This window comes from Mytilus californianus, unplaced genomic scaffold (genome assembly GCF_021869535.1).
Source record: "Mytilus californianus isolate M0D057914Y unplaced genomic scaffold, xbMytCali1.0.p SCAF_10, whole genome shotgun sequence".
Lineage (NCBI taxonomy): Eukaryota > Metazoa > Mollusca > Bivalvia > Mytilida > Mytilidae > Mytilus > Mytilus californianus.
The window spans coordinates 72,602,961-72,618,732 of record NW_026262582.1 but is presented as its reverse complement, the minus strand read 5'-3'; the positions used below and the strand labels follow the sequence as shown (position 1 = coordinate 72,618,732).

General features: G+C 32.6%; 1 protein-coding gene across 1 annotated transcript in view; it reads right to left on the bottom strand.

Annotated features, from left to right (window-relative positions):
- Positions 1–14,604, bottom strand: part of LOC127718490 (lupus La protein-like) — a 29,159-nt gene extending 14,555 nt beyond the window's left edge. Inside the window, exons 1-9 of the mRNA XM_052224532.1 lie at positions 14,489–14,604; positions 10,334–10,542; positions 9,075–9,147; positions 8,689–8,795; positions 7,838–7,939; positions 7,171–7,284; positions 6,560–6,660; positions 4,661–4,732; positions 2,122–2,155 (exon numbers count right to left, since the gene is read on the bottom strand). Of these exons, the coding sequence (XP_052080492.1) occupies positions 2,122–2,155; positions 4,661–4,732; positions 6,560–6,660; positions 7,171–7,284; positions 7,838–7,939; positions 8,689–8,795; positions 9,075–9,147; positions 10,334–10,519 (789 nt within the window). The 5' untranslated portion in view covers positions 10,520–10,542; positions 14,489–14,604. The remainder of the gene's footprint in view (positions 1–2,121; positions 2,156–4,660; positions 4,733–6,559; positions 6,661–7,170; positions 7,285–7,837; positions 7,940–8,688; positions 8,796–9,074; positions 9,148–10,333; positions 10,543–14,488) is intronic.
- Positions 14,605–15,772: the final 1,168 nt, after the last annotated feature.

The following is a 15,772-nucleotide window of genomic DNA, read 5'->3' as shown; positions in this document are numbered from 1 at the left end:
GTATTTGTCAAATAGAGACAGTGTAAGTGAAATTCTATATTTGCCTCTATTCGTGGTTACTTCATTTTGAAAATACTTCCCTTGGTATCATAAATGTTAAAATGGAAAGTTTTTAGGGCTATTCCATTAAAAAGGAGGTACTAGGGTCGGAAGGCAATTTTTAAGTACCCCCACGACCAAGAGGTATGTACCATGTATCTTAACACCAACCAAGAGGAAGTCGTTTCATAATAATACAAGAACCAACTGGAATATATCTAACTTATTTTATTCTAATTTACCACAACCAAAGGAATTGTTATTTAAACATTATAGTTGCTGGACAATTTAGAGGGGGTGGACAGGGTCAAGGAGCTACAATGTTTGGTTATTACTATGATATAAAGGGCTATTTGTATCTCTTTTTTTTTATATTGTTCAATTCATACCCGAGTATACAATTAAAGTAATAGTTCAAATTCAAAGCTGTTTAAATGTATCATATCTAGTTGCATTATTATATTAGCTCTGTAAAAATAAAGTAAGAAACTTCCAGATTTTCACAGGCTGTTCAAAATTGAGAAGATGACCTCTTGGAATTGTAGATATATGTATACTCTATAAAAACATCTACATGTAATATCAACATTTATTAATGATAAAGAAAATTACTGTCACATTTCATTAGATTTTGACATGAAAATTTGTGAACTAAAAGTTATTTTGAGTTTCTGTATAAAATATTTCATGCTTTTTCTTTCTTTTCCATATATCTTTTGGTTTTCAATTCTAGTGTTTATATTTCATCATCATAGATGTATTTTGTCACCTGCCTGGAATTATTATTTGATCGGCAAACCCGGAATTACCCTTATCCGATTCCGGAATCCGATCGGGTATTGTAATCGTCTTCATTTCCGGTTTATGGCATCCATTGTTTTTCAATGTTGCTTTTGTCAGTCAGATATGATTTTACTCGTATTGACACATTACTTGTTGGCAATTTTCAGTATAAAGCTAGCGGTTGACTTAGCATCGCTGTCATGAATATAAAAGATAAAAATAAATTTTGAGATCGTTTGGAAGTTTTGGTCCCAAATTGAAAATTGGGAAAAACGTAGGGTATTTGCCATTGCCAATAGGAATGGGTCCGGTATTTGGACCCTGTGGAATGCTAGAACAATCCCTGGAGGGGTGTACGATCTCAATAGTAATATGGTTTTAAAATGACCATACTGATGGTTAAAAAGGTTGTCAAAGTTAATTTTTATTTTCTTTCAAATCGAAGGTCCGTTGGGCCTAGCTAGTAACCAAACGAAAGTCCGATTGCAATAGTGGAAGGTCGCGGACCTCCGCTAATTTGAACATCTGAATATTATTTTCAATAGAATTTGACATCGTTCGCCATGTGCTTGTCATTAAAGGGAAGTAACTCTTGCACTTCCGGAACTGGTACCATAGGTAGAATACAACGTTGCGTCTGCCGCTGCGCAAGTCGCGGGAACAGTTATGTTTTCCAAAATATCACGATAAGAGCAGGAGACAAAAAAAATCGGTTATATAAGTCCTGGCAAAAACAAATAATAATAAAAAACGGGAAATAACACATTGATACCGACAGTCACGAAAAATGACTGTCAAAGAGGACCAACAACCAACAATACTTAGTTTCTCTAAACACCAAGGGCCACTGGCCATACATGCTTCAACACATCAACAAACAACGGGATTTTTTATAATTGCCGTCCGACCCTGGTACATTCTTTTTAATGGAATAGCCCTTACTTGGTTTTATGAAAATAAAGAGAGACAAAATATTATTCATAATAATTTTTCAAAACATTGTTCATTAAATCACAGAAAACAATAAAATTTAAGTTAATTTGAAAGGTGGCTTTCATATGCATTTTTTTTATGTAAACATGTAACTTAAATAAATGCTGTGTGGAAGTTACGGGAAGAAGATGCTGATAAAAATGTTCTCCTATAGTATGGTGCCATTTGAAATTTCCTCCTAATTTTCTATGTTCACAAAGGATTTTTACTAATAGTTTCTCTCTTGATTTTAAAAGTAGATGAGAAAGACAACATACATAAAGATCACATGACCCTCTACAACTTCAGTACAATATCAAAACTAACCTGTCTTTCTTCTTCTTCTCTCTTCTTTTGTTCTCTGCAAAAAAAAGAAGCTTTTCAATATAAAACATGTACAGTAACTGAAGCAAGAAAATGTGTCCATAGGACATCATACACAACGCACACTTACATAGGACATCATACACAATGCACACTTACATAGGACACCCACTTACATAGGACACCATACACAATGCACACTTACATAGGACACCATACACAATGCACACTTACATAGGACACCATACACAATGCACACTTACATAGGACACCATACACAATGCACCAGTGTTCTCCCCAGGATTTTTTTAAGGCGCAAAATTCAAGGGCGCGTAACTCTTTTTTTAGAGTGAACGTTTGTGATCTGAAGCAATAAGTCATAAATCATGACATGCAATATGAATTATAATGCTTTGTGTTATGTGTTTAATAATGCAGAGTATTAATGAATTACAAGAATATATATATGAAATAAATTGATTTTAAACACAAAAGTTATTTATATTCAGTCAATTAAAGAAGTCAAAATATAAATATTCATCTCTACTCTCTGCTCCTTCTAGGGATATTGTTTCAAGATAGTGTTATTTTGTTGGACAGTCTGTTCCCCAACTTTGTCTTTATCCTCTTCAGGGTTAAAAATTAAACCCCCACTCACAATAACTTTTGCTTATACCCCCTTTAACATTTCTAAGCCATGAAAACTCAGTCAGCCACTTGTCATTGAAACCAGAAACATGGTGCTTGCTTTTATCAATTGCTAAAACTTGAGCTTGGTTGGGATTAGGAGAAGCAATGAAATCTGCTTATACTGACAGTGTAGACGGAGGTGTATTCCACTTTTCATTAGAAGTCATTGGTGTGGAAAAAAACTTCTACTTCCATCATCTACCTTTTGCTTATAATTCACCCCTTTGTTATTTGCAGAGAACATGTTCATTCAGAATTAATAAAATCGAATATGGTTAAGATATTTGGTATACAACTTTTTAAAACAAATTTTTTTTTTATAAATGAACAGCTGACCAGTTTCCGTAGTTTCACATTACGCTTCCGTGCGTATTATTGTTTAATCCTATCTTTGGCAGATAGATATAAACGAAACTTTACAAATTCGTTAAAGTTAAAACCATTGAAATTATTTACCAGTGACATTATACAGAAGCTGCGGCGATTCTGTACCCGTGTTGATTGTCACATATTTCCCGACGCACGGATTCACGATCGATGTTCAATGATCATTTTATTTCTAAAAATATGACAGTTTCAGACGAATTTACCTTGCAAGCAACATTTTTTCACTTTCTATTAAAGTAAATCACTCCTCGTTATCTTTAATCAAACTTTATTTTAATTTTTTCAACTACTAATACTTTCATTCATAGTTTTCATCGTAAATATCTTTAGCAATGTGTATTCAAATTTATCATGTGTATTCAACACGTTCATTGGTCGTGTTTAAATAGATTCTTCTTCTAGACCAATGAAAAAATTCGTTATATAAATGGTCAAGTGATCACACACACGATGCGTAAATACAATGTATTTGCGATCTATTTCTTCAATTTCTGCACTGAAGTTAAAATTTTTAATTTTCTTCAAAAAATATCTATCTTCTTGATGATCATTTAAGCTATTACCTGATAACATAGTCCGATAAGGCTGAGATAAGCGTGGCTCAGGTAAAACTAATTATCAGTTATTGCGTAACACTGACCGACCCATCAGCGGTGATCAGTAACTTGACAATTTTAACCAACATTTATAATGAAAATGTGAAAATTAACACGCTGCGGGATCAAGTATCAAGGGACAGCGGCCAATTAAGACGCTGCGGGATTTACAAAAATATTATGAAGGCGCTGCGGCACCGCAGCGTCATATCGGCCTGGGGAGAACACTGTGCACACTTTCATTTTCAGTGACCTCCCAAAACTAAGGCATATATTTTAAAAGTTCACATCATAATAAACATGTTTTATAGGTTTCAAGTTGATGAGACCACAGTTTCATTGTTAACTTATCCAAAGACCAAAACTTTACAATGATAAAAGACGGAGGAATGTATGACATATACACTGAAAATAGTTTTTAGTGAAAGTAACACAAACAATCTGACAAACAACAATTTATTGTGATAAGATTAAATCATCATTCAAATCATCCTATGACAAACAAGAAATTTTGTTTTTCATGAAGATAGTATTTACTGGTACAATCGCTCAGATCAGCTACCAAATATGGCTTTTAGATGTCTTTTGGTTATTTCTGTTGCTGGGTTGCAGCCTCATAATTTTTTATTCATACCTTTGACCCAGAATATGTTTCTTGATATGAAACTATAAGTAGGGAGGGGGCTGTCCTAGACCCATTATAACTGTTGAGAAATAATTGTGTTCAATTACCCCAGTTGTAGTTATGACATAAGAAAAATATGCATCTCTTGCTTTTTTCAAGTGTCACCCAACCTTCCCATACAATAATTTCTGGAATAACCTAAATTATAAACCCAAACAATTTTATGATTTTTCCATTTACTTACTCTTTTTTCTTCCTCAGTTGCTCTAACTTCTTTTTCTTTTTCTCTTCCTCTTTTTCCTTGAAATAATCCATTCTGTAAAATGAAACAAATACATGTATTTGTGTGCAAGTCTACCTTAAAACCTCTATTTCAGAAATTATCATTGTTTATAATTTTCTTTTTTTTCAAATTTGTGTGGAGAAATTCTAACATGGAATATACATTTGTCTGAATTTGTCGCATAGTAGTTTTAATGGGACAACTCTTTATATATATTGATTGTCAGGCCTGTGACTGTAAACCTTTATCTTGAAGACTGCAAGGGTAGAAACTTTTTGAAATCCATTCACAAGGTAAGTTGGAACAAGTTTCTATAAGGCATATATATTTGATATTTTAATGTGTGTCTTTCTATGTTGTAATGTTACACTACTATTTCAGGTGAAGGTGGGCGCCTGTTAAAACGTTTAAACCCGCTGCATTTGTTTGCACCTGTCCTACATCAGGAACCTGTTGTTCGGTGGTTGTCGTTTGTTGATGTGGTTCATAAGTGTTTCTCGTTTTTTATATAGATTAGACCGTTGGTTTTCTTGTTTGAATTGTTTTACACAAGTCTTTTTGGGGCCCTTTATAACTTGCTGTTGTGTGTGAGACAAAGCTCTCTGTTGAAGGCCGTACTTTGACCTATAATTGTTAACTCTTTACACATTGTGACTTGGATGGAGAGTTTATTAGCACTCATACTATTTTCTTATTTCTATATATAAATATGAACATTTAGGGTCTTCTGAGAGACCCTAATAAACTATATAGATTAGACCGTTGGTTTTCCCGTTTGAATGGTTTTACACTAGTAATTTTTGGGGCCCTTTATAGCTTACTGTTCGGTGAGAGCCAAGGCTCCGTGTTGAAGACTGTACTTTGACCTATAATGGTTTACTTTTTTTAAATTATGACTTGGATGGAGAGTTGTCTCATTGGCACTCATATCACATCTTCTTATATCTTTTTAATGAAAATTTCTTCACTATAAATTTTCACCAACATATTGATTGTTACAACTGCTAAATTATTTCCTCCCAACAGTAGATGATTTTTTTTGTTGTTTTCTAAACTGTAGAAAAGGGATATCAGTCAGGGATATAACTCTATAGGGTTATTACAGAAAAATAACATACATTTGTTATTGTGGACTAAAAAATCAAAGAACTGTGATAACATATGTATGTTACATGTTTCAAAGGGACAATATACATCATTAGTTTAGTTAAAATGTATAAAAGTTCTATTGATATTACTTTTGTCTATATATATACTTAACTATTGAAAGATATAACAGTTCATAGTTTGCCAATTTTGCATAGTACACCTATATGTTATTACAGAAAAAATACGCCTGTAATAACTAAAGGGTGTTATCACAGCTTCTCTATATCACTTCAAAGCATTTGCTCAGACATACATCATGCTTAATTACAATGTATTTTAATTTATTGTAAGAAATAATGACCAGAGCATGTAATGAGGTTCTGCGCAAGTTTCTCAGTAATTCCCAAGTGTCTTATATAATAAGTTACATTCCTTTAATAACCTAGCCTTGTTATCACAGCTAAGTTTATCCCTTAATAGCCTTGTCTCATTGATCCACCATGGTTAATCAAAAATGTATTAATTTAATTAAAAAATTAGTTATCAAGGCTATGCATTTAGTTTCTGCGCAAAGTCTCTAGAGTTCCCTAGAGACCACTATAAAATAAATAATTTTACAAATAACAAACATATGTTATTACAGATTTAGAGAATTTAAGGAATAAAGAGTAGACAACTCATGAAAGTATCTGTAATAACACACGCAAGTTATTTTCTGTAATAACCCTATAGAGTTATATCTTTGACTGGATATAACCCAAATTTACTCACTTTGTTTTCTTCTCTAACACTTTATCTTCATATTTAATTTCTCTTAAATTCATAAATTTATCCATACTGTCTCGTGTGTGAAAGGTCACATATACTGATCCCTGTTAAAATAATCATGACAATATAATTATAAATCAAATTAAAAATCAAAGTGCTGGTTAGCGATGAGGGAATAGATTGCTTTCAATTTTTATTGTGAACTTAAAATTAATCATTACATTGCATTGTATTGAGTAATAAAACATATTTTGGCAGTATTTTGATTGAGATTTCACATTGTTAAAAACTAGTAGATAGAACAGACAGATTCATACACCATGTACTTCATTCTGTAAGTTGTATAATTTTTAATCAAATGATTTTCTTAAAAAGTATGACAATAAACAATTTTTTTTTTATATTGAATGTGTTTGTCAGCAGGGATGTGAAAAATATTTCATTTTGAATCCATGTATTTTTGGTCTCATTAGCAATCACCACCTCTACTTTTATACTGCTTACAGATAGAAAAAAACACCTTTTCCTTGGCTGAAGATGATCTTGTCAACTTTACTTGTAACAAAGTTGAGATCGAATAAACAATAACAACCCTGTTGGGAAAAGATACATACCTTGAATTCTCTGTTTGGATTTCGTCTCATAAATACAGTGTCTACATCTCCAGCGCCAAGCTTGTCGAAAAAAATAATTAATTTGTCCAAACTAACTTTCAATGGGAAACCTTTCTGTAAAAAACAAAATCAGGGAAATTAATTACGTAGTAATATTTAAACCACTTGCTACAGTAATGTTCAACCAGAATTACAGTAGTTATCTAACCTTTATTTCAAATTTGAAATTACTCAGACGAGTCTTAAGATTCCGAGTACTTTCATTAACATGAGAGACTTTTGAAGACAGTATGTTGACTGCTTCTAGTTTTTTGTTGTTGTTGTGTTGCTGTATCTTTGATGTATAACATCTCTTATATTCGTTCATATTTCTTGTTGAAATATCATTGTCATCAACAGAACTGCTTAAATAAATTTATTTTGGCCATTTTTAATTTTTTTCAAGAAAATTTCTAAAACACATTTGTAATGTACAAACAACACAGGCAGTGAGTCCTAACTCTGCTCGTAAGGAAATTTGTATGATTAATTGACAATGATTGTAAGTTTTCCTAAGGTAGGTGGTTCTCTCTGGAAACTTGGGCTTCCTCCCACAATAAAAACAGGCAACCATGATAAAGCAAACTGAGCTGATAATGACATTAAACAAACAAAGAAACCAACATACAACATATGCTGTCCTTGCATTGAAATCATCTCTCCATTCCTCTGTATTCTCTGGTACTGCCATGTCTGGGTTCCTTCGTACAAACACTCCATCTTTACTGATCTAAAAAAAAAAATAACAAAAACTTCTGTATACGTATATAACATGTACCACACAACTGCAATATCCCTTAACTCTTAAAAATTCTCAAAAAATGGTCATGATAAAATAAAATCAGATGATTGGTCTTTTAAAGATTTTCCTTAAAATGATTAACATCCACAGTCACCTAAACAAAGTATTACATCATTAAAGTCAATGGAGAATCGGGTGAATTTGTATATCAATATTTTCCCTCAGAATACTGTAAATTATTTGGATAACATTATGTAAATGCAACTTTTCCTGAAAATGCAATAATTTATCTCACATTTATGACTACTGTCTTACAATAACAATAATAAATGCAGGAACATTTTTGGGAATTTACAGTATTTGGATTTCAAATAAAAGCCAGGTATCAAAACTGTCAAAAACGAACAAAGACGCATTCTTAAAATAAAAAATAATATTATATCCTAAGGGAAAGGTACCATTAAACACTAAATAAAGTTATTGTCTGCGAACCAATTTATTTTCCATGAACCAGTAAAACGGACCCTTTTTTGGCCCCTAATTACAAAACCGCTAGTATGATAGCCGAAAAAAACAATCCCAACCATCCTTCACTGGTAAGGAACCTTGTGCAAAAATTTCATAGAGATCCATGAACTTATACTCAAGTTTCTGTCTGCGAACCAAAATGTCTTCAGACGCAGACAACATCATAACATAATACTACTGCTTTGCAGTCGTATAATAAAACTACTCACATTAATAAGACCTGATGAGGCTTTCCTAATGGCCTTGGCAATGATATTATGATTTGTTGTTAAAACCTTTAATCTGTTAAATCTTGTGAAAACTGCAAGTGCTACCCCTGAAGTCATGTTAAGGAAAAATAATTGATTTCTGAATAACTAGATCCAGTAACTTAAATGTTGCTCAAATCTTGTAAGGGTCAGTTCCTTGCAATTCTGAGGAAAAATTGCATAAGTTCCAGGTGACTGGAGGTTATTACACTGATGTATGGCTCTGTAGTTTACATGTATTACCTATGTGATAAATACTTGGAGACATATTAAGAGGGAATCACGTAGAATGATTTTTAATTGAAACACCCTGTGTGTGTACTGTTGCTATGACAACAAAAGGATACATCCATCATTGTCTAACTTGATCTGTTCTTGTAAATATCTGTCTCTTGGTAGATTCACATCTCCAAAATAATACTAAAAATATAATACAAATTGATTACTAAAAATGTCTAGTAGTAAATATATATGTCACTACATGCACAAAGGTATATCAACATGATGAAAATAATATTAGGAAAAATACAAACTTTATGTGACTACTTACCAATTGACTACATGTATATAGGGTTGGTACATGTATGTTGATTTTTTTTGGTCACAAGTTGGAAAATATTTTTCTTCATCACTTTAAATACTATACCAGACCTGTTTACCCCCATTTAAGCTAGTAGTGTAGTTTATACATTTAGAAAGTATAGTTTTCAATATTTAGGTGTCGTTTTATTGAAAGCTGTTTTGCTGCCTGAATTTTATTGTGGGGTTGCCCACCCCCGGCTTTGAATAGAAGTTGTCCTTTCCTGCAATTTGATAGTACTTTGGGGTAAATTCTAAGACATCAAGCATTCTTTTACTGAACTTCCTTTCATGACACAAAAATTATTTTGATATTTGTTCAATGTTGTGTTGTCTTGTCATTTGAACTTATATTACATATGCTACAGCATATTGTTTTGAGTTTGTGTCAAATCGCTATAACATCACGAATATTGTTTGACATCACAATATATTTAACTAATTAAAAACTTTTGAACAGTTCAAATTATTTATTCAAACTTTTAATAAGAAGTCAGTAAAACAACAATGACTAGATTTTGTGCACATGAAAAATCTGTATGGCATAACAATGTATGTATTAGTCTTCCTTCTTGGATGAATCGAGACACTTCCAAATCTCAGCATATTCCTGCCTTTATCGCTGGCAAAGATTCTTCTGCTTGTCTTTTTCATATCCCCCTTCAAAGTTTCCTCCATGATACTTTCGTTTCGGCACAGAGCCATGTGTCAAACTTGAAAGTCACGATCACCAGAGCATTTGTAAGACAATGTAAGACATACTTTTATAATCATTATGAAGCGTGTAAAAGACAAAGACTCTGTTTTGCATTTGGATAACTTTCTTTGGACAAAAATTACATACTGCCGTTTTTTTTTTAATGTAACATCTTTAAAAGCATAGAAATGACCTATTTGGGCGTAGTGCGTAATTTGAGTGCCAAAAATCTTAGTGGTAAACAGGTCTGAATATACATACAATTTTTCTGCAAGTTTGCAATTTGTAATTCATTAATGCACAAAGTGATAATTTTGAGACATAACATACCTCCATCTGTTTTATAATTTTCTTTTCCAGACCATTTGGTGGACCTAAAACCTCTGGTTCAGGTTCTGGTTCCTCTTTGACTTCTACTTTGACTTCACCATTCGGTGATTTGTTGTTGGTTTCTGCATCACCACCAGCCTTCATGTCAACATCATCTGCAGGTGGACTGTTTTCTGTGTCTGCCATGGTTATTTTTATTGTTTAAGAGCCTACAGAACAAATAAATAAGATTCATAAACATATTTACACTTTTGGTATTTACATGTAGCTATATTTTGTCTCCTAGTGACCCTTGATCTGTCTCCAAATAACCTTCTAATGTTATGCAACAATCAATTTTAAATTATGACATCAGCTTTGAATTGTGATGCAATAGTTTGCTGGAACTTGTGTGGTTGTAAGTCATGGCAAAATTTGCATTCAAGTTTAAATACGTCTAGAAGATAATTACTCTTGATGGTGTTTTTTCACAATGAATGCAGGGGTTTTTTCTGGAACAATTAATCATGATTTAACATTTAGATACAATGTTTCTGGAAGGGAATACACAGGGGTAAATGAAATAGTAATCAAACATGTAACAAAATATAGTATTTTATTTTAAAAATCATTTTAAAAATAATGCTACTCAAGCCGTCAATATACATATTTTCAGATTTAAAATAAAACATTTTTATACGAACATTGAATTCTTTTCAAACTATACTACTTGTACCTTGTGGATAAACATAACTTTAAAAGTTTTAATACCGCCGATGAAATATTTAAAATCACAACATGATGGTTGACATGGTTGAGGGTGGAAATGTCCTTTACAGTCAGTCGTCAAATGGTCATTTTCAGCTACCGTTGACATCAAATTGGTTAAAATCTTATATATTGATTCGTCAAAATATCCTTATGGTTATATTCCTCAGAGGTATCAAATAATTATCCATTACTGTTATTCTTGGTTGATTTTTTAATTGTCATAAAGAAAATGTTCATTTTATCGTCATGCCACCAAAAATGACTGTTAACGTCATTTGGCAAGATTTTTACCATAATTCGGCATGAAGATAACCCCATTACAACCCTCATATATATACACTGGACATTATGGTGGTGGATCTTTATTCATAAGGGGATGAAGTCCCCTATTACAATAGAAAAATCAATAATAAAAAAAAACAAGAGTGCACACGCTGAAATGTCTCGCCTTCTTTATTAATCATTGATATTATGTTGATAGTCCTAAATATAAAGCTTTATTACAATGTCACATAAACTTAACATTAACCAAGTAAACTAAACATTGACCAATGAACCATGAAAATGAGGTCAAGGTCAGATGAACCATGCCATACAACAAATATAGTTGACCTATTGCTTATAGTTTAAGAAAAACAGACCAAAACACAAAAACTTAACACTGAGCAATGAACCTTGAAAATGAGGTCAAGGTCAAATAAAACCTGCGTGACTGACATATAGATCAAAAAATATTTCCATACACCAAATATAGTTGAACTATTGCATATAGTATTAGAAAAAAAAGACCAAAACTCAAAAACTTAACTTTGACCACTGATCCATGAAAATGAGGTCAAGGTCAGATGACACCTGCCAGCTAGACATGTACACCTTACAATCATTCCTTACACCAAATATAGTTGACCTATTGCATACAGTATAAAAAAACAGACCAAAACACAAAAACTTAACACTGAGCAATGAACCTTGAAAATGAGGTCAAGGCCAAATAAAACCTGCGTGACTGACATATAGATCATAAAATATTTCCATACACCAAATATAGTTGAACTATTGCATATAGTATTAGAAAAAAAGACCAAAACTCAAAAACTTAACTTTGACCACTGAACCATGAAAATGAGGTCAAGGTCAGATGACACCTGCCAGCTAGACATGTACACCTTACAATCATTCCATACACCATTTATAGTTGACCTATTGCTTATAGTATTAGAAAAAAAGACCAAAACTCAAAAACTTAACTTTGACCACTGAACCATGAAAATGAGGTCAAGGTCACATGACACCTACCAGTTGGACATGTACACCTTACAATCATTCCATATACCAAATATAGTAGACCTACTGCTTATAGTATCTGATATATGGACTTGACCACGAAAACTTAACCTGGTTCACTGATCCATGAAATGAGGTCGAGGTCAAATGAAAATTGTCTGATGGGCATGAGGACCTTGCAAGGTACGCACATACTAAATATAGTTATCCTTTTACTCATAATAAGAAAGAAATTAACATTACAAAAAATGTTGACTTTTTTTTCAAGTAGTCACTGAACCATGAAAATGAGGTCAAGGACATTGGACATGTGACTGACGGAAACTTCGTAACATGAGGCATCCATATACAAAGTATGAAGCATCCAGGTCTTCTAGCTTCTAAAATATAAAGCTTTTAGGAAGTTAGCTAACACCGCCGCCGCCGTAGCCGCCGCCGGATCACTATCCCTATGTCGAGCTTTCTGCGACAAAAGTCGCAGGCTCGACAAAAAATCAGGAAAATTTCCCGAAATTTCATTGTACTAATGAACTCAAAATCGTTAACTTTTTTTTTGTAAACTTTTTTAATTCCCGCATTTGCGCAGAAATCTACTTCCTTCTTCCGGTCTCGTTTGTCATGAGACTTTGTGTGAAATATATATTTATCAGTCCAGTAAAATGTAGGAAGGAACACCATCACAATTTCATTTCTAATTATTCTTTGATATGAAAAAACGTTACCTGATAACAGAGTTTATTTGTTTACATTGAATATGGCGTCATAACTAAGATAACGTCACAACTAAAATCCCTAACAACAGAGCCAAAATCGGAAACGTTACGGTATTTCTGTTTCTTTTTTAACAGATTAAGAACTTAAAATATGTTTTGATTAAAAAAAAAAAAAAATTCATTAGATAGACTTCGTCCCCTTTCACAGGTATTATGCCTGCCTCATATTATTTTTCAAAGGATTTTAAGTGTATTAAAGTGTACAGACACTTAAAATATAATTTATCAGTCTCATCTGAATGTTCATAGACAGGACAGAAAGGTAACAAGACATTTCGGCACCCAGGTCTAAAGACATTTCGGCATCCGTTTTGGACATTTCGGGATCAGGACTTATAGTGCTGCCTGTATATATGTTTTATGTTATATTTACAGTATTTTAAATATTTCATTACTATCATATGTTAACCTTTTATGCAAATCTAGTGCTGTTTATGCATCTATAAACTGTTGAATATAATTATAATAAATATTAATAAAATAAATATTATAAGTATGCTACATGTGTTTTATTGATTTAGAATACTATCGGAATAGAACTATGCATAAATTAAAACTAGTACATGAATGGTATAATCTATAAAAACAATTTTAATGCATCAGGATAAAGAATACATACAAATAAGACAGCAACCCAAATGACTAAGCTGCAATACAGTCTTCACAAATAACCAACAAAAAGAATAAACCACTTCATAAGATACTTCTTCGAAGATACTATATACAATAAATTATGTCATAAATAGTGTAGGAATCAAATTGGTTATTCGTAAAAATGGTCGAAAATAATTGATATATTAACACTAAAGTTGCAAATTGAGTTCATGCCCACATACCTATATCAGTGCCAGGTAGATTTAATTTTTGGTTCATATATTTTGATCAAGAATTTAATAATTGATTTTATCTTAATGAGGTGCCGATTTGTCTGGAGGCCGAAGTGTCTTTCTCGGTGCCGATTTGTCCGGATGCCAATTTGTCTGGGTGCCGAACTGTCTAGAATTCGGACGGAAATACGAAAGAAGAAGTACATGGCTTTCAAAAACCAGAGTTATTTCCCCTACAAAATCTAAATCTACACGTGTATAATTTCCTCAATAAAAACAATCTTTTCAAAGGTTTCTTATAATCCAAAGTAAACACAATTAAACAATATAAAGTACATTCATTTACACATGAGATATTTAACGCTATCGAAGAATGTTTTGTTTCTTTTGTGGGGCAAGATGGCCAGATAGCGTCACCGACATTTTATTCCCTTTAAAATTGCTGTTTGACAGTAGATAGCATTTAAAAAGGTGAGTTACATTTGATAAAAAAACATAATGCATATATAATCGTTACCTACCACTCAATAATTTTGGTCAGGTCGCCTTTGATTTGTTATTTTCGATTTCAGTTCTGAACCACGTTTTGCATCATACAGCCACGCATGCGCTCAAAAGACCGGTCTGTTTCCGTCTATGAACTAACTAAATGCAAAAACTAATGTCGGAAACTGATCTGTAATGTTGACGTATTAAAGTGCAACTGTTATACTTATTCTGTACACGTTTCTCGGGGGAAAAACATAACTATATGAGAGTCTGGATGGGTGATCCCTCATTTCTGTATTATTTAAATATTTGGGTCATTTTCTTTATCTTTGAAAATAACGCTTATATTTGAAAATTCTAATGAAAAAAAATACTATTAAATTTATTTATTATTACGTGATTTTTTTATTCTGTACATGTTTCATTTCTTTAATCAGAATTTTACTGCGTATTTTTTTTTTAATTTTTCACGATTATTCTTTTTTCTTTTACATTCCATTATTCTGTATTTTTTTAATTTTTGTTTATTTTTCTCTATTCATTTTTTTTGCAACTATTTATTCTGTATTCTGTAAACCCCATCCAGACCCTGCCATATACGAGGGTCGTAATGGGGGTACCTTCATGACGAAAAACGGTAAAAATTCTTGCCAAATGACGTTAACGGTAATTTTTGGTGCATGACGATAAAACGTACACTTTCTTTTAGACGATAAAAAAATCGACTGATTTTGACGAATCACGTTAAATTTTTTCCAAAAATAACGGTAACGACAATTATTTGAGACCTCTGACGAATCACGATAAGGATATTTTGACGAATAACGGTAAAATTTTAACCAATTTGACGCTAACGGTAGCCGAAAATGACCGTTTGACGCCTGACGGTAAAGGGCATTCCTACCCTCATATACCTTGAGATAACAAATAAAGGTAAAAAAAAAATCAGAGACTGCTGCATGCAGTTATACTGAATAGAGATCAACAACTCCATTCCGTTTCCCCTAGCTTTATAACAGCAAAAAAGCGTGTCATCGAGGGTCTGGATGGCGTGTCCTTCAATTCTGTAGTCTTAACTTTTATACGGCAATTTTTCTCTATTCTTTATTTTTGGGGCCCGGCATTTTACTGTAATACTAGCCCTTTATTCTATATTCTGTAAACCCCACCCAGATCCTCAAAATATATGACACCCCGGCCAATAACTCAATAAAACTTCAAGATCCTAGCCTATGCCTTATAGTTATAACAAACTGATTAAGACTGGCACAATTCGAGTAACAATTTTTATTAACATATCAGACTACCCTCAAGAG